General features: G+C 47.4%; 1 protein-coding gene across 3 annotated transcripts in view; it reads right to left on the bottom strand.

Annotated features, from left to right (window-relative positions):
- Positions 1-878: 878 nt before the first annotated feature.
- The window catches only part of ADD2 (adducin 2), a 103,825-nt gene continuing 82,198 nt past the window's right edge, over positions 879-22,505 (bottom strand). For 2 of the 3 annotated variants that reach the window (XM_082744032.1, XM_082744031.1), the window contains exons 10-16: positions 18,890-19,063; positions 13,881-14,138; positions 12,655-12,774; positions 11,669-11,758; positions 9,578-9,725; positions 7,907-8,032; positions 879-2,484 (exon numbers count right to left, since the gene is read on the bottom strand). In XM_082744032.1, the coding sequence (XP_082600158.1) occupies positions 2,177-2,484; positions 7,907-8,032; positions 9,578-9,725; positions 11,669-11,758; positions 12,655-12,774; positions 13,881-14,138; positions 18,890-19,063 (1,224 nt within the window). In that variant the 3' untranslated portion in view covers positions 879-2,176. Of the gene's footprint in view, positions 2,485-2,931; positions 5,002-7,906; positions 8,033-9,577; positions 9,726-11,668; positions 11,759-12,654; positions 12,775-13,880; positions 14,139-18,889; positions 19,064-22,505 lie in introns of those variants that run through there. The other variant, XM_082744033.1, reaches the window with a different exon arrangement.

The raw sequence follows: 22,505 nt of genomic DNA, 5'->3' as shown, positions 1-22,505 counted from the left end.
TGATTCTAGCCACAACGAGGGGTTTTTTTTTCATGATGGCATCATGCCTGGTGCTTCGTGGGTGCTTCACAAATATTGCGAGGGATGAAAGGATGAATGTGAAATCTAGTTTTTCAAAGAAGGCATCGAAGGACTGGCTTTTAAAGGCATTTCCCATGGACTTTTCTGAGACATCAGATGCCCCTGACCACGGGGTTGCCCATCACAAGGCCCATCAGAAAGTAGAGCGGAGTGGGAGCTGGGATAGCAGTTAGGGATCTGCACGAGAGAGACACAGTTCTGCGTTCTCCTTAGTCATGCTTCCTTTCTTCTCAAGAAATAGCACCCCCCCGTACTCTGGCCCAACCAGAAGGCTCCTGCCTCTCCTCCGTCAGAGGTCCGCACTGGCCTTGCCACAGTCCACGTTTGTCAGGAGCTTAACGTGCACTGATGAGGGAGAACACAGACAGTTTCCTGCCTTCATTTCAAATGCTGACATTACACAGTGGAGACCAGTCACAGAAATGGGTCCTGGACTAAATTAAACCCCCCGCTTGGGGATTTCAAGTTTTCGAATCATTGTAATTGTTAAGAACAGAGACTCTGGACTCAGACTGACCCAGGGGTCAAATCCAGGCTCTGGATCTTTCTAGCCAAGTTACCCGGAGCAAGTGAATTGTCCTTTTGGGGGCTCAGTTTTCTTACTGGTAACATGGGACTGTCTTACCCATGTCACAGGACTATCGTGACCATCCAAGGGTATAACGTATGGAAAGCCTGCACAGTGTCTGTATATAGAAAGTAAGTGCTCAAAAGTGAAAAACTATGATTAAGAACTTCAAAAGTACTTTCACCCTAATCAGAACAAAAAGGAAAAATACTCTTTGAAGACACTGTGCTATAGAGAGAATGGATTGTCTATTTTTTTAGGAGCCAACAATGCTCATTAATCGGTGTCCCGTAGAAGAGTATGAAAGGATAGTGTTGGCGATAACAGCAGCAGCCGTGGCTCTTGCTAGGCCCCGGGATGGACAGGTAGTGACAGGGCAAGGACACCCAAGCTGATTGTTCTGATAGCTGATCCAAGAGAATTAATTCTCAAGGGCTCATCTCATTCTCCTCTGTTGGACCCAGAGTGACTGAGTCAGAACCCAAAGGAGCCAAGGTCAAGGTGCCAAGGGTAAGATGCCAGTTCCAGTCTGTGAGCCAGTGCTTCCAGGTTAGAAGGAAGGTCAGGGGACACCTGACTGCCAGACAGGAGTGAAACAGGTACAGCCACATTGCTCCATGTATCATGCAAAGCTAGAAAGGCATAGCATTTCCTGTGTTGTTTTGATCCTCCTTGTACAACCCAAAGCCAACAGAGGATCTGAATTACCCCAAATTTCCGCCCTGAGCATGAGACAACTTTTCTCTAAGCTAAATTTGGTTTTAGTTTTGAAGCGCCTGAGATGCACGATTCAAATGGGCCAAGTTCCTGGCTTCTTACATTGATTAAACGATTCCCGATCCTGTGGCTGACTTGGCTTGCCCTTATGTCTGCCTGCTCTTACAATTCTTCATCCATCTGTCATTCAGGAGGTTCCATGAAGAAAGCTCAGGGTTAGTGGTTGGGGAAGCACAAGCTAAGCCATCAGCCCTTGGGAACAAAGATTAACTCCTGGTGTAGGGGACGGGTCAGTTTGGTTACTGAGAGCAGCAGGGCAGGGACCCTATGGAAAAGAGAGATTTCTAAACTGTGACAGCTCCATTAGCAGGAGATTGGATTCCTGTGAGGAAGAGGACATTGCTCAGGGGAAGTCTCGGCCTGTCTGATTTGGTCTGAGACTTGTGAGGCCTCTGCAGCCCACTCTGACCTTCTGCCCTGGGCTCAGACTGGTGGACTGCATCTTCACAAAGGTAGCCCACAACTAGGCAGTGTTGTGTAGTGGAAAGAGCACTGGACCGGGGGCCAGGAGACCCCAATGCTAGTGGAAGCTCTACCACTAACTAGCTGTGTGACCTCGGGAAAGTCACCTGATTTCTCTGGGGCAAATGGAAAATGAGGGGTTGGTTGGGTAATCTCTAAGTTCCCCCTCAGAGTGTGATCCAGGGTCCTATTCTATCCCTCCTTGGCCCTGTGCTTCCAGGGACAGAGATGGGAGAAGGGAAGGGGTGGAGGGAGAGGGTGTGGATGGGAGCCCAAGGGCACTACCCATCAGGACTCCACTTTCTCCTTCTTTTTGCTCTTTTTCAGGAAGGACGGGGTTCGGAATTTCTTCTTCTTTTTGGAGGGAGACTTGGAAGGTGAGCCCTCTGGGGACATGGGGCCGCTGGTGACTGACTCGGTTTTGTCCTTAGAGGTATCAACATCTGTGTCGGCATTGGTGGTCATCTGGCTCAAGCCTTTGCTGAGAATTTCCTCTGCGGTCTGTTCTTCCTCCCTCCCGTTGACCACCACTCCTTCTGGCTGCGTGGTTTCAGGCTCTGTGGCGGCTTTGCTTGTTTCTGTCTTCTTAGCACCTTCTAGGAAAAGATGAAAAGATACGACCCGTAAGATTTCGACCAGGTGAGAATTTCCATGTGTGGCTAACAGAACCATTTCTAGGCAGTTCTATAAAATAAGTCTAGGGCAAAAGGAGGGACAGGCTGACATTGTAGGGGGAAAGGGTTAGGCAGGGTTCTCACCCAAAACCTGTACCCCCTTTCATGAAACCCTGCCTTGGGAACAGGCCCTTGGCAAGTCCTTTATTTTGGGTCCTTGTCTGCAAATGTAAACAGGTAATGATGTTCCAAATGTGGCAATACGACCCAGTTGAGAGCTTCTGTAGGACGAAATGTGGGGACAGACCCAGGTGAGGAGAGAGGTTATAGGAAGGAGGAGACCACTAACACATACAACTCAGTGGAAGAATCTAAGAACTGTTGTAACCGGTTCAGTTTCACCAGTAAAAATATGGAAATTAAAGGGTGTTTTTTTTTTAAGATTTCATTTTATTTATTTGACAGAGAGAGAGAGAGAGAGAGACAGCGAGAGAGGGAACACAAGCAGGGGGAGTGGGAGAGGGAGAAGCAGGCTTCCCGCAGAGCAGGGAGCCCAGTGCGGGGCTCGCTCCCAGGACCCTGGGATCATGACCTGAGCCAAAGGCAGATGCTTAACGACTGAGCCATCCAGGCACCCCCGAAATTAAACATTTTTTAAAGCTTTTATTTAAATTCTAGTTAGTTAACATGGAAATTACATGTTTTTAATACCAATCTCATTTCTGATAACCAAAGAGGAACTTTTGGAAAAATGGAGAGTATCTTTCCAATAGGCAGAAAGGGGAAGGCAGAGGGAGAATGGAACTCCCTGAGTGATATGGACCGCATATTTCCAAGATAAAAGGATTAACGAAAGGGGAAGTTGCCTGGTTGGCCCACTCTAGCAGTCACCTGGAGGGAACCTATTTGGATGGCTGCCATGTTCAAAGCCAGAGCTGCTCAGGCCCCAGAAACTGAACCCCACTACTGCCCTTTCTCCACCTTCCCACTCTCTCCCCCACCTTGCTTCCACTCAAGCTTTGAAATGCCTGGATGGGGAGGGAAGAGGGGGGATTCTAAAACCACAGACTCTGAAAAGTAGAAAGGAATTTAAAGATCATCTAGCTCAGCTCCTCCCATTTTACAGAAATGAAAACTGAGTCAAGTAGTAAAAGCGAGCAGACCTCAAGCTCCTGACATCCAGTTTTGTGCTCTTTTCACTATGTGAAACTGAAAGGAGTGTGTGAGTGTATGAGAGCGTGTGTGTGCATGTGTTTGTGAGTGTGTGAGGATGTGTGTGCATGTGTGAATTTGTAAGTGTGTGAATGTGGAGTGAGCTGTGTACATACGGGGGTGTGGTGCGTGAGTGTGTGGATTAAGTGTATGAGTTGTGCTGAGTTTGTGTGTGTGGGCATGTGAGTTTGTGAATGGGTATGTGGGTGTGGTGTGTGAATGCTGGTGTGTGTGAGTGAGCTGTATGAGATCTCATACCACAGGAAGGTACTGGGCATGCTCCACTCTCTAGGAATGTGAGCAATGGGGGACGTAGGACTGGTATGACTTACAGAAGGAAGGGGTGGGGAAGGAAGTTTTAGGAAAAAACTAGGGTACCTGATGGGGTAAAGACCAGAGAAATGTATGATTACATGGGACACAGGACAGAGGGGTGTAAATCTGGGGACAGAATGGGCTAGTTTGACTATGGACAAATTCTTATTTGTTAGGTCTTTTCTAACTTCTGAACTTCTCTACGCAAGTCAACGTCCTCTTCCAGATGGCTCTTGAGGACTATCTCTCTCTTAGCATCCAACACCTTCCATCCTTCTACTGTCTTGCCCATGTCCTCTCATCATCCAGTTATTAAGTTCCCTACTACATCCAGCCTGTACTCCGATGGCCTGCACGCTTACCCTCCCACCATGTGTCCCCATGGTCATCACCTGGCAATAGTCTTGAAATCAATACACTTGTCTCAATTCAACCTTCTGTCTGTTCTCCTCCTTTACCTGCTAGTTGGCCTCTTAAACCCTCTGATCTGGCTCAAGCCTCCCCTGAAATTTGACAATGATCTTGCCCCGAATTCTCTAAATCTATTGTTGATATATCCATTTTATAGTTTCATGTGTCATTTATCTTCTTCTTTTTTTTTAAGAGGACACAGTTAGGTGTGGTCCCCTGCCACAGTGAATCTGAGCTGGCCCTGTGGTTCACAGCCACCAGCAGAATGCTGAGGAAGTGCCAAGGAGTCAGCCTTAGGCTGAAGACTTAAGAAGGCCTAGAAGTTCCTGCTTTCAGAGTTTAGGGAGCCTTGAGCCACTGTGTAATGAAGTCTGACTGCCTTGATGGAAACACACATGGAGAGGCCCTACAACCACATGAAGAGAGACAGAGACGCAGCCATCCCCGTGTCCCAGCTGAGCCCAGCCTTCCAGCTGTCCCGGCCAAGGCGCCTGACGTGAGTACGCCATCTTGGAAGTCCCGGTTCAATCATGCTCCCGGACCAACGGAACCACAGCTCACCTGAATGGAACAGAACCATCCAGGTGAGCCTGGTCAACCCACAGAAAAACGGATTTCCATAAAACCAGCTCTTCTTATGCACTGTGATTCAGTAATTATCTATTGCTACGTAACAACCTCCACCCTCAAGTTTAGTGGCTTGAAACAGCAAGCCTGTATTCTCTCTCACAATCCCAAGAACAGGGTATGTAATGAGAACTGATTGATGGAAGCAAGTTACAAGGCCCTTTTGTATCTGTTTGCTCATTTTATCCCAGGAACAGTGCTACGGCTTAGGATAGGACAAGGATTCTTGTTAGGCAGCCCTCCATTCTGCAGGGTTTTTAAGTGACTTATTTGAGATGGCAAAGTCAGTAAGTGACAGTGCTGATCATCTGATGCTGAATGCAGGGCTCTTTCCGGCAGGCACAGCCAGGGCTCCGGAGAGGTTATTGGGAGATGGAGTCAGCAGGCACAGGGATCAGAAGCCGGTCAAAGAGAAGGTGATGACAGAGATGACCAGATGTGGAGGAAGAAGGTTTGAAAGAGTCTCCTTCAGGGAGGCTGTTGAGGTAGGAGAGAGAGGAGGAGGGACACCAAGGTGACGCAGCACCAGAGCATGGTGGCACGCAGTGAAAAGCCAGCCCTGATTCAACGGAGCTAATGTGAAAGCGCTCACCTTGATGGGAGTGGGAGGCTCAGCTTTGTCAGCCCTGAGGAGCTGGGGCCAGCCACCGGGCGGCATGGCCATGACCCTCTATGCCCTACCCTGGTTACCCAAAGCAGCAACAACTCTGGCCTCATCGTGCGGGCTCAGCTCTGTCTGTACTATGGACAGAATCTTCAGGGAAGAAGAACTTGATTTTTCTAACAACTCTACCAGGGTGTGCCCCTCCATGAAGGCACAGATTTGCACCAGAGAGAGCAAGAATAGTGCTACCCATGGGAATAATGTCAGGGGTGGGTAAGCAGTTATCCTACACCCCTCCTTCCACACTCTGTCCCTCTGAACAGCAGAGGTTGCTCCCAGAGGTTCCCAGGAGCTGAAATGCGATTACTATCCCTTGTCCCACTGCTGCCATAAGCTGCCTCTCCCGCTTGGATTTCCCTCCTGCAGCTGGTGCGCACCCCTGGGGGATGCTGAAGACATGGTCCAGGCCAGGTGCTCTAAGCATCTCCAGAAGGCAGTTGGTCCTTGGGCCATTCAGGCTCTGCGCCACAGCCCTAGAAGAGTTCATGGGCTCCTTGGAGGGGCCATTAGGAAAAGGGATGTCAATGTGCCCATGAGGGCCATAAGGACTCCTCTACAGGGAGGACCCAGCAGCTGGCCCCCCTGCCCTTTCACTGTGCAGGCTTGTTGCCTCTGGGTGGCATGCCCCATGTGAGGATGAGAGTGTGTGTATGTGCACGAGTCCATCCTATGTGTGCATATCCCGGAGGGAAGCCTGCCCATGCAGAGCACATGTGGAATTGGCCAGGAAACCTCCCAAAGTCAGGGTTGCCAAAGAAAAAGCTGAGGAGAAACACATTTTTTTTTAAAAGAGACCTCCCTCCCCCATTACAAGTGTTGGGGTGAGTTAGTAAATAGCCTCTCTATACTTACTACAGAGACAAGTATTCAGAATCGGAGGAAACTCCTTTGATGAAGGCACAAATGGGAAGAGAAAGGAAGACATTGTGGAGACAGGTTGATAACACCATGATGAGACAAAATGAACACAAACAGTCAGGAGACATCCACTTGGAGCTCTGGCCACAAGCAGATGGGTTTCCTCTGGCAACACTGGGACTACACTCAAGGCAGCAATCGGCCTGTGGAGGGAGCTCAGAGGTTGGGGGGTTCTAGCAGCATCCACACGTGTGGTCATTCTATCCAGAACAGGGAAAATCACAGGGGACCTAGGGAGCAGTGTTCCTGCCTAGAGGGACTCCAGGACCTCAATAAAGACAGTTTTATGATCTAGGTAGTATAGACTAATATAATATAATATAATATAATAGTATTATTATCCACTGTATGTATATTATTAATCATAATCACAATCAGATCTTACATTTAATTTTTTCTTTTATACTTTTCATTTCATTCTTTATGAATGAAATTTTTATATTTTCCATTTCATGCTTCATGTTCTAATCTACAACTTTCTTATATGTATAAGAACCTTAAGAAGGGAAAATACTGGTAGTCCCTTTCACAGACAAGGAAACTGAAGCACAAAGATTATCTGATTTTCTAAAATTAGCAGTTGAGTAGGGCCTAGACCTTACTTCTGTAAACTCATATCTAATGAACTGGTTCTCAGCCTGGGCTACAAATTTAATGTAGCTGGAGAGATCTTAAAACTCCAATGCACTCTTCTGTACCCCATCCCCAGACCATTTAACTGAGAACCACGGGGGATGCTGTGGTGGGACCCAGGCCAGTGCCAGGATTTTTAAACCTCGTCAGGTAATTCCAGTGTGTTGAGATTCCAAAGGCTGAGAATGACATCATGAGTCTTACCTGGGAGCTTGTTAGGAATATACAGTCTCGGGTTCCACCCGACACCTATTGCATCAGAAACTACATTGCAACAAGATCCTGGTGATCCCTAAGCACATTAAAGTCTGAGCACTAGGCTGGTGCATCTAGAAAGACCCATCAGCCAACCTAGTCTGAGTGAGAGGTGGGAAGGCTGTGAGTCAATCATTATTGCTTAGACAGGGACTTAACCATAAGCTGTGTTGTCACAGCCTGTGAATGAAGCAAGCTTAAATTTGGAAACCTCTATTTCAAACTCCCTAGAAACGGCAGAACAGTAGCAGGCAAGTCCTGTTGAGAGGCAGGGTCCCTGGAGTGAGCATGTCTGCCCTGCCTTCCGTGTATACCCCTATCGGAGCTGTGGAGATGCCTCCTCCCATCCAGCTGCTCAGCTCCACTCACCGTCTAAAGACTTGGAGGGAGAGACCACAGGGCTCTTAGTCTCTGACTTCGCTGGGCTCTGTGCTGGAGAAGCTGGTGCAGACCTTACAGGTGAGCCACGCTCCTCGGCAGTGGTTTCTTTCTCTCCTGAAAATACAGAAAACCACCCCAGGATAGGGGTCAAATAGATGAAAGGAGAATATTTATTTAAAAAAAAAAAAAAAAAAAAAGCCTTCTTCCAGCTGGCCCCCATTTCTCCTAACTGAAGTTAGCTGCTTCCCCCAAACTTTTATCTTTTCATTTTTATTTTTTTAAAAGATTTTATTTCTATTTATTTGCAAGAGAGAGATCACAAGCAGGCAGAGAGGCAGTCAGAGAGAGAGGGGGAAGCAGGCTGCCTGCTGAGCAGAGAGCCAATGCGGGACTCGATCCCAGGACCCTGAGACCATGACCTGAGCCGAAGGCAGAAGCTTAACCCACTGGGCCACCCAGGTGCACCTGCTTCCCCCAAACTTTTAAAAATTGCCACTACATCTTGGGGAGCAGGGAGGCAAATGGGAGGAGTCAGAGTCGTATTCTGTTTCCTCCACCCAAACACATCTGCCAGTGGGATGTCAGCCCCAATGTGAACCCCAAGTCTGCGTATGGCTTATTTATTATTATTATTATTATTTATTATTTATCTAATTTTCATGTTCAGCCCAAATAATCCCTAGGGATAGAAAACACCACATTTTCTATTTTTTCAACTGTTCCATTAGAACTTCAAGCAAGCTAGCAAGGGTTTTTCTAGGGCCTGCTTGTGCCCAGGAAGATGGCTGACCCTGGGTGGGGTGGGGGGTCATGGAAGAGGGTCCTCCTGAGGGAATGACAGCCCAGCCTGGTGGGCAAAACCAGGAGCTGAATTCCTCTGTGTCTCAGACCCTAAGTGCTCTTGAAACAAAGAGAAGGGACAGCTCAAAGACGGGGTGGGGTAGAGAGGGACAGAGAGGGCTTTTTAGCTGGAAGAGGGGCTTGAGATGGAAGTTCTGGGGTCAGGATAGCCAAAAGGGGAAACCATGCCTGGAAGGGACAAAGGCATGAATGCGAGCATACAGGTGATCATGAAGGCATATCTGGCACTCAACACAGAGAGATGGGCTTGACTGGAGATTCTGAAATAAAGAAGGAATGAGGAAAAGACCAGAGGTAGCTGGTGGGAGTTTTCATTGCCAGGCTAAACGGTTTATACTGGATCCGATAGATTCCTAGTAATTATCACTATTATAATGATCTTATCATAGCTAATGTTTATCGGACCTCCGTCGTACTTCCAGGCTCTGTTCTAAGCACTTACGAGGATTAATTACCTCCTTTAAGCCCAGGTGAGAGGGTCCGACTAAGGTCATGGCAGCACGATGTCACCGTGAGGTGCTGGGCCATGAGGACCATTACCTAAGTCACAGCATCACGCTGGTAAGAATATGACTTGGCTGATGGGGCAGGAAGGGCAAACTGGGAATGTGATGGAGAAGAGGGAGAGGTAAAGGCTGAATGTGAAGGCGAGGCAAGGCTAGTCGGAGCCCCGGGACCTGTCAGGTGGGAGGCATGGGTCCCAGGGTCACTGGTGGGAGCGAGCCTTGCTGGTTGCTCTGCTGCCCCTCTGGGTGCCCCCAGCTCTGCCTCCACTCCGGGCGAGCCCGGCGTATTTACCGTCAAGCTCTAGCTTCTTCCTCTCCACCTCCTTCTTGTATTCCTCCAGCTCCTGGTCAGTGAGTTGGCTGAAGGGGTTGGGCACGGTCTCCTCTGAGTCGTCTTTGGTGTCTGCGTCGCCCTTGGACATCAGCTGGCTCTCTGTAGACTGAAAGTTAACCACAGAGTGTGTGTTGCTCTCTGAATGCCGCAGTCAGGGCCCAGGCCCGAGCGTCCTCTCAGACTCTTGTGGCTGCCAGCGGTCCTGCCAGGGGCAGTGTGGCATGTGGCTCCTCGGAAACAGCTCAGGGCCTTGGGGCAGGGCTTGTTCATTCCTTCCCATGGCTACCTCACCCCCAGACCTGGGTTCTTTGCAACTGCCTGGATGAATGCAGGGAGTCCACCCTCTGCCCGGGAAATAAAATCGAAGGATGCTCCCAAGTGGAAGGAAGACACACGTTTATTGCAGTCCCTCCTGCGGATGCTTGCAAGCCATCACTACGCAAATACAGTCCACAGCCCGGAGTCAGTTAGCCAAAAGCCAGCAAGCAAAGCGTTGGCTCAAACCCGCTTCATGCCAGCCATTCCCCACCATGCCCTCCCACCCCCCAACAGCAGCACAAGCCACAGCACACAGCAGGAAGTCAAATGCAAAACACACAATGGCTTCAGCGTTCTCAGTCCAAACTGTTAGTCCTGTTTTGCACGCAGTCATAAATTACAGGGGGCCAAGGTCCTGAATCTTGGATCTTCAACCTGCCTGGACTGCAGGTCCCTGGTGGGGGGGATTGGGGGAGACACTGGCCAAAACCCCTGCGGGACTTTGTGGAGCCGCTGCCTCTGGGAGCTCACCAGCGGGGCCTTGCGTGAGCTTCAGGAATCCTTTGTCCCCTCTAGCCCATGACAGGGTCTAAAATTCAGACCCCGTAGCCCTCTCTCCTAATTTGGCAACCTCAGCTTGGCCCTTGAGAATGCGCCGCCCTGAAGCTGAGGAGCGGCCAAAGAGCGCGAAACGCAGGGGAGGCGAGCAAAGGGCAGCGGGCCCACACCACGCACTCTGGGCCACCTTCCCTGGCCTGCCAGGTCCTCTGAGGGCGGCCCGTGGCATCTTCAGAAACAGAAGTAGCACGGGCCTATGTTAAGGAATCACAGAGTTCAAAACAGAATCCAAGCCCAGGGTCCCAAGAAAAGGACTCCAAGGAGAATACTTGGCACAAATGGCAGAGTTTTTATCAATTTTGCTCACTCTACTGAGCTCCCACCCCAGTACCATGGGGTTTCTCTATCTGTGGTCCCATGGCACTTTTGGCATTCCTCATCCTGGCTAGTGGCAGTGGGTGACAATGGTGGTACAATGACATAACCTTCACACTCCCCTACATGGGCACCCACCTTGTGGGTTGCAGCCTACCCTCAACGATCTCACTTTACTCTCCGGAGAGGAACAGTTCCTGTAACCCTCCCCTTCCCATCACTAAGGAAAATGCTATTCACGTGGCTACCTTGCCATAAGTAGCTGTGGTCTTCAACACAAGCCAGAATTCTGATCTTTATCCTTTTTGCTAAGCACTAGACAAACACTGTCCTATCTCAGGCATGGAAACAACTTTATACTTTCTAACTCTGTGGGGGTTTGTGTGGGCAACTAACCGTCCCAAATGGAGCACCAGTCCTTATGTACATGCCTCCTCTCTGCGACCCCGTGAGCATCTTCCCAGGGCTATGGCCTCATGATGCCATATCCACACGCAGAGGCCAGAAACGCTCAGGGCAGGCAGGCCTGGAGCAGCCGGGAGCTGCCGGCCATACTCGCATGATGCCCACTTTGCAGGATACCAGTAAAGGGCAGAGTGGAGTTCCATGGGTAAAGCATGGAAGTCAGCATCACTCTGGGGGCAGGCTGGGCTGCTGCCCCCCTGCCCGGGACCCACAGGGGGCAATGACACACTGTCCCTGGTCCTCACAGCGTCTGTCCTGTAGCAAGAGCACCAGCGCCCAAGATCAGGGGAAGGTGGGCATGAGGACTCAGGGGTCCTGCTGCCCAGCCCCAAGCACTGAAGACCCAGAAGGCAAACACGTTTCCCCTGCAGACAGGGGCAGCTTCTGCTGTACCGGGCTTCGACTCTTCTCAGCGATGACACTGGCCAGGAGCTGGGACTGAGGCCCGGCCGACTTCACGTCTTGTCGGTTTTGTTCTCGAATCTGTGAGGCAAGGGAAGGGGAGAGTGAGCTTGCAGTTGAGCATCAGCGCGTGGAGTTTGGGAGGGGGCATTCAGAGGGCATCCTGGTGTCTCGTGTGCCCTGTGACAGGGTCTACAAAGGTCCTCCGGTGGGGGTGAGGGGTCTCTTTCCCCTATTTCTTAACACAGTGTGTCCTCTAAGAGACAAATGGCCAGTTTATGTAAAATACCAGATTCTCATGAACTCTGAGGAGGTAACTGTAAGAGGTGAAGACTGAGACAAGGCAGAGGACATCCCTGATGGGGATCCTCACGCTTCACTGAAGCCCCTGAGAAATTTCTTGACCATCACAAAGTCCTGGTGCCACCCTATAACTACTGAATTGGAGTCCCTCCTTGGGGAGGAACAAGAGGATGGACCCGGGCACATGCATTTTAAACCAACCTTGCAGAGGGTCCTTGAACCATACAGTAAATCACTGCTCTGGGAGTGCACCCGACCTTTTGGAGGGGGTCTAGTACAACCTAAGTTTTTAAAGTAACATGAGAAATGTGAGTGAGTGAACTGTAAAGCAAAGGTTGAGAGATAAATATAAAGGATTTTGAAATTTTGAAAATGAGCCAAAAGGAGAACAGCATAAGATTCACAAAAACTCAATTTGTGGGCCGGTTTTTTAGGTGTATCTAATGTCTCACACAAGCCCTCTTTATGCATGAGGGTTATTTAGGACCACATTAAGTATAGAATTAGCACAGTGCTAGAGTTGGGCCCATAAATGGTTGTTTCTTTCTCCTAAGCAGAATCTGGGGTTTTGATAAGAAAGGTACATCCCAAAAAATCAGCTCATATTTGTGGGACCTGAGATGGCTCCCTGCTTGAGGGAGAAGAGATGGTAAGAGACGCAGCTCCCGTCTTACCTTGTTCCGCATGTCCAGTACTTCTTGGGGGTCGGTATAGAGAGGCACAAATTGGTTTGGGTTTTCGATCCGTATTGGCATGCCACTGCTGGATTTCTCCACCTCATCAGCCTTCATCCACTGAATACACAAGGCCAGGGTAAGGCAAAGGAATAAATCACCATGTCCTCCCCTATGGCCCACCCCTGAGATCTGGGCCAACCGGCCCTCCATGGAAGGTCAGCAAGCCTATGCAAAGATGTTCTCTCTTCTTGGGCCTCCTTCAGGTCTGTCTGTCTCCCAAAACAGAGATGGGGAACAAATGACCTGGTTGCCAAAGAAGGCCCCCGGATCAACAGTCAGCCATCAAGAGCGCTGGAGAGTGGGGCTCAGAACCTTGACAACCAATGTGACAAACAGGCAGCCACTTGAACTTTAGTATCATATGACTTATTGATTTTCAATTTTATTTACTTATGTAGAGGGAGAGAGAGATGGGGGAGAGAGAGAGAGAGAGACCAGGGGGACAGGGAGAGAGAGAATCTCAAACAGACTCCACACGGAGCACGTAAAGCTCGATCTCACAACCCTGACTGAGATCATGACTCGAGCTGAAGAGTCCAGTGCCAACTGAGTCACCTAGGTGCCCTGACTTACTGATTTTAATTTGTAGGGCTTCATTTTTTTTTTTTTTTCTAATGAAGAGCTATTCTACTTGGCTTCTAGATACTTAACTGTTAATGAAACAGCAAATTAGAGTTGACGTGTGTGTGTACTGGTGTGTGTGTTAGGGAGACAGAGAGAGAGAAAGAGACAGAGAGACAGAGAAGGTGGGGGAGGGGGGAGACAATAGAAATTAATATCCCACCCACCTTCTGGGTTTGCACCAGATGGACAGTCCAAATGTTGGATGCCCATGAACTTCCCAGAAGGACTCTGTAAAAGGGGGAGCAAGAAGCAAAAGCCAATTGCTCCTGGGTTTTGTGCTGTTGGGAGTGAGGTCCAGCCCCCTAGAGAAATATCCCCCCTTGGAGAAATTTGCTCCTCGGCCCCAAAACTCACTGCAGAGTTGCAAGAAACTGGTAATCAGAGGCTCTATGGGCATGAACAGCTGCTCCTAGATGCCCAAGAGGAAGCCCTAAAGGGAATAACCCAGCCCAGGGGATATTTGTTCTGTTCTCCTTTTAAAGCTGCTTGGCCCACAGAGGGAGCCACATGCCCTCCCTCCACCCTGATCTCCTCCTTACTGTGGTCTTGGGCCGGGGGGTGCCCATGCTCCTCTGGACCTCATCGGCCACATTGACCCGCAAGTAGGTGTTGGGTGTGTTGAGCCAACGGGTCTTCTCCTTCTGCTGCTTCTGGGCATGCTGCAGCAGGGCGGGCACCGGGGCGCCGTCCTCCTCAAACACGAAGGCTGTGACAGTGGCTGGGATCTCCACCTCACTTTTGTGTTTGGTTTTCTCTTGAACAATGGGGTATCGGTATGGGTAGCCTGTTCTGTAACCCTAAAAAGGACAGAAACAGAACCACTTACTGTGGGGAACATGGCCCCCACGCACATATCACACACACATTTCACCCCCCTTCTTTCTGAAGGACTCAGTTTAACCCCAAAACTCCATAACACAATGTCGGCCTTGCTGCTCCTTTGATGTGTTTCAGAATTGTTCCCTTCTCCTGGCCCCCCCAGCCTCTTCCTTCGCCCCAACAAGCCCTCTGATCAGAGCTGAGGAAATCCCTAGAAACTTGCAGACCAGACAGACAAGGCTCCTTACCCTAACGGTGCTCCAATTTTCCATCTACTCCAGGTGTCCTGGGCCCTGGCTACACACTGGGATCCTGGGCCTTCCTCAGAGTGGCTGACTTCCAGTGGAGAGGGGTGCGATCTGGGCTGCAGCATTTTTAAAAGCCTGCCAGCTCTTTCTAACAGTCAACCTCATTTTCTTGACTCCAAGCCTTCTAAACCATTTCCTTCTTGGAACCCTGAGCCTGACTCAGGAACATCCCTGTCTCCTAAGCAAGACCATGTCCCACAGAGATAGAAATGATTCCTGCTCGGTGGGAACATTCAGCCACCTTGACACCTCCTCATATGATTCTTTCTTGGCTATCTTCTTCTTCTTCTTCTTTTAATATATTAAAGAGATATTAAAATATTTTTCCAATTATAAATATAGACCTATCTAGAAAAATCAGGCCATGTGGAAAAACACAAGAAAAAAGTGGGTTCTATTAAAAAAAAACCTCATCCCCAGAGATAACCACTAAAAATCTTTCTGGTCATCTCTGTAATATATATATATATGCATGTGTGTTAGCATATATATAACTACAGAATATATATATAACTGTATAAAAATGGGACCATACTGCATAAGCAACTTTACAAGCTGCTTTTTTAGTTTATTGATATGACTGAGATTTTTTCCACATTATTGAACCTATAATACATAGAAACCTTTATTTTTTTATGATTTAGTAAAAAGTAATTGATAGCACTGATACTTTGTCATTTTTAAAATATCATAAATAATATTATAAATTTATCATATAATATAAATATCATAAAAATAATATCTTTATACATTTTTCTTTAGGCAAATGTGTTTTCTTTCATTCTTTAAATTATTCTCTTCTTGAATTCCTAGAATAAAAATTACCGGGCCAAGGGATATATATTAAAAGTTTTAATGTATTTAACATCTTCCCAACATGTTGAGCCAATTTATACTTCTACCAGTTGGGCTGGAGTTCCCAGCTCTCATCTCCCTCCCACCTGCTGAATATTGCTGAGGTTAAAAAAAAAATCTTTGGGGGCGCCTGGGTGGCTCAGTGGGTTAAGGCCTCTGCCTTCAGCTCGGGTTGTGGTCCCAGGGTCCTGGGATGGAGCCCCGCATTGGCTCTCTCTTCAGCAGGGAGCCTGCTTCCCTTCCCCTCTCTCTGCCTGCCTCTCTACCTACTTGTGATCTCTCTCTGTGTCAAATAAATAAATATTTTAAAAAATCTAAAAAAACATCTTTGGCAATCAGAAGTGTTAAAAGTAAAATCCTCCAATTTTTTAAATTCTTTTTTGATTAATAGTAAAACTAGATATTTTTAATGGCCACTTGAATGTCTTCCTTTGTAAATTGCTTGTGTTCTTGGTTCATTTTTCTGTTGAGATATTTATTGTTTTCACATTGATTCATAATACCTCCTCCTACATTAAGGGTATTAATTTTTTGACTGTCACAGATGTTGCAGTATTTTCCTCCATAGTTTGTCTTTTAGCTTTGTTTATGATGGGAGGGATAATTTATAAAAATGTACATTTTCCATTTAAATATAATCATATCTGTTAATATTTGCCATCATGATTTCACACTTTCTCACCATACCTGACAAGTTCTTTCCCAACACAAGAGCATCAAAAATATAAATCTTCTTTTTAATACCTATATGAATTTACTTTTTATGCTCAAATTTTTGATAAATCGGGAATTCATCTTGTTGAAAGGAATGATCCACCTTATTTATTTCCCAAAGGGCTAGCAATCTTTCTCCCACTGCTTTATAAGATGCCTTCTTGCCCGTGTTAAATTCTCATCCATTTTGGAACTATTTCTGGATTCTCTCTAAGCTGTCCCACTGATTCTCCTGTTCATTCTGCCCTGGTGCCCCTCTGCTCTTCTGTTTAGTTGTTGAAGTTTTTCATGATTTACCTTGTGATGGGACCAGTTTCCCTAATTGCTTTTCTTTCTATAGGATTTCCTATCCATTCTGAAGTAAACTTGGGAAAACATTTTTTCTAACTCCTCTGTGCTCCCCTCTCACTAAAGGAATTACATGGAGTTTGGAAAGGCAACCTTTAACCCTATGGAATTTTCTAACCAACAGGAAATTGTGGCTCTTTATTAAATTCAGGTGTTCTCTTGATGCCTATTGGTAAAGAATTATGGTTTTCTTTAAATCAGTTCTGCTTCATGTTTTATGTTCTTTTTGCATTTGCAAATGGGCTATTTTCTCCCATTACTATATTTTCAAATATATTATATGTTGAGATGCAAAAAAAGCTACTAACTTCTATATATATTTTCATAAATGACTACTTAAAACATTTTTTTAAATTTTTTTTTAAGATTTTATTTATTTGCCAGAGAGAGAGAGAGAGAGAGAGCACAGCCAGGCAGAGTGGCAGTAGAGGCAGAGGGAGAAGCAGGCTCCCTGCCGAGCAAGGAGCCCAATGTGGGACTCTATCCCAGGATGCTGGGATCACAATCCGAGCCGAAGGCAGCTGCTTAACCAACTGAGCCACCCAGGCGTCCCCATAACTGACTACTTTAAAAGGTACTCATTATTTCTAATATTTTCTCTTCGTTGACTCTGACATTTTATAGACATGTAACCATACTATCTAAACTGAATAGTGATTTTGTTTCCTTTTCAGAATCTGTTTTGTTTTTATACCTCACCACTTTAGATTGAGTTCCAGTGTTATTCCAGAACAGTAATAAAAGTTTGGACAGCAAGAATCACTTGTTTTATTTAAAAATTTAATGGAAATTCTTCTAGTGTTTTACCAGGATATTGACTCTTGTTTTGAGAAAAATATCATTTTAATCATGTCAAATAAGTCTTCTCCTCTCTTAACAGCTATTATTTGTATAAAGTGATACTACCTTTTTATCAAATGATTTTTGATATTTATTAATGGCCAAAAGGTCCTTTGATGCACTAATATCATGAAATATATTTAAAAGATTTATAATATTAAACCATCCTTGAATACTAGGAATGAGCCTTCACTTGGTTTTTATGTATTCTTACTCTAATGTTATGCAGGATACTACCTGCTAGCTTTCATGTAGCACTTTTTATCAACTCAAAGCAAGATTGGTCTGAATGTGTTATAATTATTACGGTTTCATGTCCCACTTTCACTCTCTGAAACAATATAAATGGCATAAGAATTGTCAGTATCTTGGGTGCCTGGGTGCCTCAGTTGGTTAAATACCTGCCTTTGGTTCAGGTCATGATCCTGGAGTCCTGGGATCAAGCCCTACCTCAGGCTCCTATTCAGTGGGGAGCCTGATTCTACTTCTTCCTCTGCCTGCTTCTCCCCCTGCTTGTGCACTCTCTCTCTCTCTCTCTCAAATAAATAAATACAATCTTTTTAAAAAGGGGTCTTTTTGTTTGTCTGTCTTCTTAAAGATTTGAAAGAATTCCCATATGAAACTGTCTGGCACTGGTGCTTTTAGGCATGGGTTACTTGGCACATGAGTCTTAAGGGGAACTGTATCTTCAAGGTGGGTTGTGTTTTTTATTATTTGAAAAATAATCTATGACCCTCACAGTCAGCCTAGTAATAAGATAGGGATGGTTTGGAGGGACTGGAGGTAAGGAGAAAAAGATTAACTATTGCAATGACCTGGACACAATAAAGAGGGTCCAAGGTAGTAGCAGTGAGGAAGGGAACATAAATCAGATATAGAAATGGTCCAAGGATAGGTTTCATCTTCACTTCTCTGAGCAATCAAAGAAGTTATGATCTCTTCCTGCAACTAGCTTCTCATCGTGCATGCTTTCTTTTTGTTCTCCAACTGTCTATATGTCATATTATCAACTAAAATGTTAGATTTTGTATCCTTTATTTTTTTTAAGATTTTATTTATTTATTTGACAGACAGATCACAAGTAGGCAGAGAGGCAGACAGAGAGAGAGAGAGAGGGAGGAAGCAGGCTCCCTGCTGAGCAGAGAGTCTGATGCGGGGCTGGATTCCAGGACCCTGGGACCATGATCCTAGCTGAAGGCAGAGGCTTTAACCCACTGAGCCATCCAGGTGCCCCAAGATTTTGTATCATTTAAAGCCCACCTAGACACATACCAGTTAACTCCTTACATGATTGATTAATTCAGTCATTACGACAAGGTGTTGTTCGAATGCTGCTCATCAGAATAAGGAAATTAGAGTATTATGTGGTTTCTACATTAAAGTCACGAGATAACAAAGGCAGAACTAACTATTAAAGAGTGAACTGAGCCACAATATAAGATGTCATCGACAGCCTTTAGAACAGGGGCGGTGATGGCCATCGTTTAAGAAAACTCAACTACTTGTAGAATGACCACAAATTCTGAGACACTTGCCAATCAATGAGGCTTTAACAACTTTACCCTGATGTTGTTCTCATGCCCACGTACTGTGTCCCCCCTGACTGGTTCCAGGGCACTGAGTCTCAACCAACTAGCTGGGAAGGGCAATGGCAGGAGACCCACCAGGTTGTCCAGCATCCTCATGAGGGCCTCAAACTCGTGCTCCCCCAGCCGGTTCTTCTGCATGGGCCCGAAGGTGCTCCCTGCCCACTGCACGGAGCCCACTTGATGGGGTCGGTGCTTCTCTTCCAGGAGGATGAGGTTGTCCACTCCCCCAGCGCCGGACAGGGCAGAGACCTACAGTGAAGAGCAGAAGGACCTCAGTATGTGTGTGCGTGGACATATATCCAGAAATGTGAGCTGTATTTGGCTTTTTCCTGCCCAGGGGAAAAGCTACACCAAAGTTACTGGACATGAACCCACTTTCAGGGAAAGAGGTCTTTGCCATTTTTTCCTCATGTTAGTTCGTAGAAACTATAGAAGATGAGGAAGAACAAGTGTTAAACCTTAGGAATAAAGCAATACAGAGGGCTGAAAAATTCCTGGGATACTGACCAACCTCAGTTTGTGATTATTTCTGGGGAGGGTGGGGAGTACGGTCAGAAAGAGCTCCAAAGGGGACTTTAATTTTCAATTCTTGTCAGTAATAAGTAAAAAGGCTTTTACTTTTTGAATCTGAGTGGTGGGTAGTGGGTGTTATTATTCTTCTGCATATTTCTGTGAGTTTGAAATATCTCCCTTTGCTTTTTTTTTTTTTTTTTTAAAGCAAAAAGTCACTTGAAAGAAATAGGCTGGCTCCTTGGCCAATAAAACAAGAGAGTAGCCTGATGGCCCGAATGAGCTGGGCTAAAGGCAGAGCTCATCTTCCACAGTGGTACGCTCAGTTGAGGAAACCCAGAAGAAGGAGACACCTGAAGGGGTGGGAATACACAGCCAGGCCCTGTGGAGGGTCAAGAGGCTTCACTGGTGCTCTTGGAGCGTTTGCCCCACTGTCTGGGCTCCACAGCAAGGGGACATAACAAGTGGCTGCCGGCGATGAGCTGAGTATTAGGACAAGAGTTGTGTGTGTGTACAGCAGGTGATTTTAGAATGATCCTAGAAAATATTTATTAATCTAATTAATCTCCTTATTTTCTAATTCCATACCCATCTAATGGTACCTTCTGTCTACTCAGATATAAGCGGTTATGATTTGGCATCCAGGGTGAGACCAGCAAGAGGGAGAGAATGTGGTTTCCGAGTCTTCTCGGCAGGGAGCCAGGTGTCCTGTGCTGCAATCAGATTAATATTTGATATCTCCTGTAAGCCTACTTATTGCAGGAGAAGGATTTGATTATATAAACTTTCAGTGTTCCCGTTTTTATTGAAAAGGAAAGGGTGCAATTGAGCTTGCTGGCCAACATGCATCTATGAGCCTGTGAGGACCCGTCACACACCCCCAGAGCGTGTTAGATCCACCAGTGTAACAAACGGCTCCTATAAGACTTCCTAGAGATCAGCCAGGCCACCTTTGCAAAGTGACCCCTGTCACACTGTGAAGAGGTGGAAGCAAGAACACTCATTTGGGCTGCATTTTTATCTGGCAAAGGTGGAGACTTGAATAGTCACTGATGTCATCCTCCTACCAAAGCTAAGGGTCCTTGTCCAGTATCCCTGGAAGATAGCCAGCTGCACACTTAGTGAGGCAGCCTACTACACTGTGTCCAAAGGTTAGAAGGGTTACGGTGAGTTGATACAGATTACAGAGTGCAAATCCACCTTTTTGCTATGTTCGTTCACTAATTCCGGTTTGGGCCTCCGTTGCCATGTTTTCTCATGCCAAAGTCCCACGTACTCCAAAGGCTGAGTGCGAGGGAATGCACTCTCAATGGCAGCGAATCCCAGCTGGAAGATCCATCACCTTGTTCATCCCAGACCCTCATCTGGCCAATGTCGGGAGCCAGTACAGGAGGCCTACTATAAGAGCTGTAAGGGACTGAATATGATTGGCTGTTCATTTAGGTCCACTCACGCGGGAGGTGCATGAGCACTGCGGTGATTGGCTAGGCGGGCTAAGCTGCCGGTGTATATATACTTGAATGTACTTGTAGAGGGGGGGACCCGCCGGGAGCCAGGCCGCGCCGCTCGGGCTGGAGGGGGCCGCAGCCCGGACCATGGCGGCGGGCGCCGAGGGGCGGCGCGGCCGCGTGCTGTGCTGCGCCAGAGGGGGAAGAAGATAAAAAGAAGCCATTAAAGAAGTTTGCCTCCACGCGTGTCTCCGTGTCGTTCTTGCTGGCGAGAGCGACAGGCCAAGGCAGGGCTTGGGACCCTGGAATCCTGACTTGGAGTGCTGACTGTCAGCTGATCTTTCCCGCAGACCCTCATCTCCCCTCCACCTCCCACCAGGCAATGCAGTGTAGTGTTTAAGAACATGGGCTTGGACACAGGCTGCCTGGGTTTAAATCCTGGCACTGACACTTGCTGTGTGGCCTGGGGCAGCTATTTACCTTCTCTGTGCCTGTTTTCTCATCTGTAAAATGAAAAAAATAGTAGTATCTACCTTATGAGCATTACGGAGGGTGATAATTATAAAACACCTGGTGCTGAGAGTGCCACGTCAGTGTTTATGATCAATATATGCCGAGGTTTTACTATGAAAGAAACGATGTGCCCAGGGGACTAGTTATTCACGGAGGAGAGAACTGCCCACATCCTTACAAGAGCTGGGCCTCCTCCCACCTCCCTCTTCCCCCATCAGTTTCCATGGCGATGGGGAGCAGATGGAGAAGAATTGCTTGAGCAAGTCTGCTCTATAAGCAGAGCAGGGAGCTGCCTCTCTCAGCTGGGGTGACCCAGTTTCCTAGAACCCCAGACTGCTGGAGAGAGATGAGAACACTGTCCCCAGGAGAACGGACTAGGCTCTTAGCCTTGAACGACTAAAATGACCACAGCCACGTTTGCTTGTTGGTCAAGGTCACTGAGGGAGAAAAGGAGGCCCAGGACAGAAACAGAACGTCCGTGGGGGCTGTTCAAGCAGAAATGAGCTGGCCAGGGGCTGCCATCCCAACAGCATCTGCAGACTGCTAGCCCCTGGGGTCACCCATGCCCTAAACCACCTACACCTCTGGTCTAATCTAGCCTGTTCTGCTCCTACACCCTCCAGCTTCCTTTCTCTCTCTAGAAGCCTCCCTGAAGCTGAAAAGAGCCATGGGTGCTTTTCTGGGGGTTATTTGCTTCCATCGCCTGATGCACTTTAACAAGGTCCCATGGAATGAGTCCTGACTGAAAACAAAGTGACAGCAGGCAGGGCCAAGAGAAGCCGCTGGGGCTGTCGGGGTCGGTGCCTGGCAGCTCTGTGCTTTCATCTCCGCAGCTGCTAGACGGCCATCCTGCCTTTGGTTAAACAGTACAGAGGCCATTTCTCAGTGTAGAGCGTCCCCCCCGCCCCCCCCCCCGACACGGGGGCGGGGCGGGGGGGGGGAGAGGCAGGGCCATCTCTCACCATTCATTTTCAGGCCATGCTGTCTTTGCAAAGCTATAAGAACTATTTTCTCATGGAAACCTCTTCTTTAGAAGGAAGATGGGGGGACTCATTAGAGCGCAGATATGGGGGAAAGAAAGAGTCTGCCAGGTTCTAACATCAGTCAGGGTTAAGAGTTCAGGGCCCACCTTCGGTTGGGGCAGGGAGGCTGCTGCCTCAGAAAGGAACTACTTTGATCCTGGTTTTCCCTTCTGTTCTGACCACTGCTGTCTGGGGGGA

Source organism: Mustela nivalis (assembly GCF_964662115.1).
Source record: "Mustela nivalis genome assembly, chromosome: 8".
Lineage (NCBI taxonomy): Eukaryota > Metazoa > Chordata > Mammalia > Carnivora > Mustelidae > Mustela > Mustela nivalis.
Note: the sequence above shows the minus strand (reverse complement) of the source record. Positions and strands in the feature narration are given on the sequence as shown.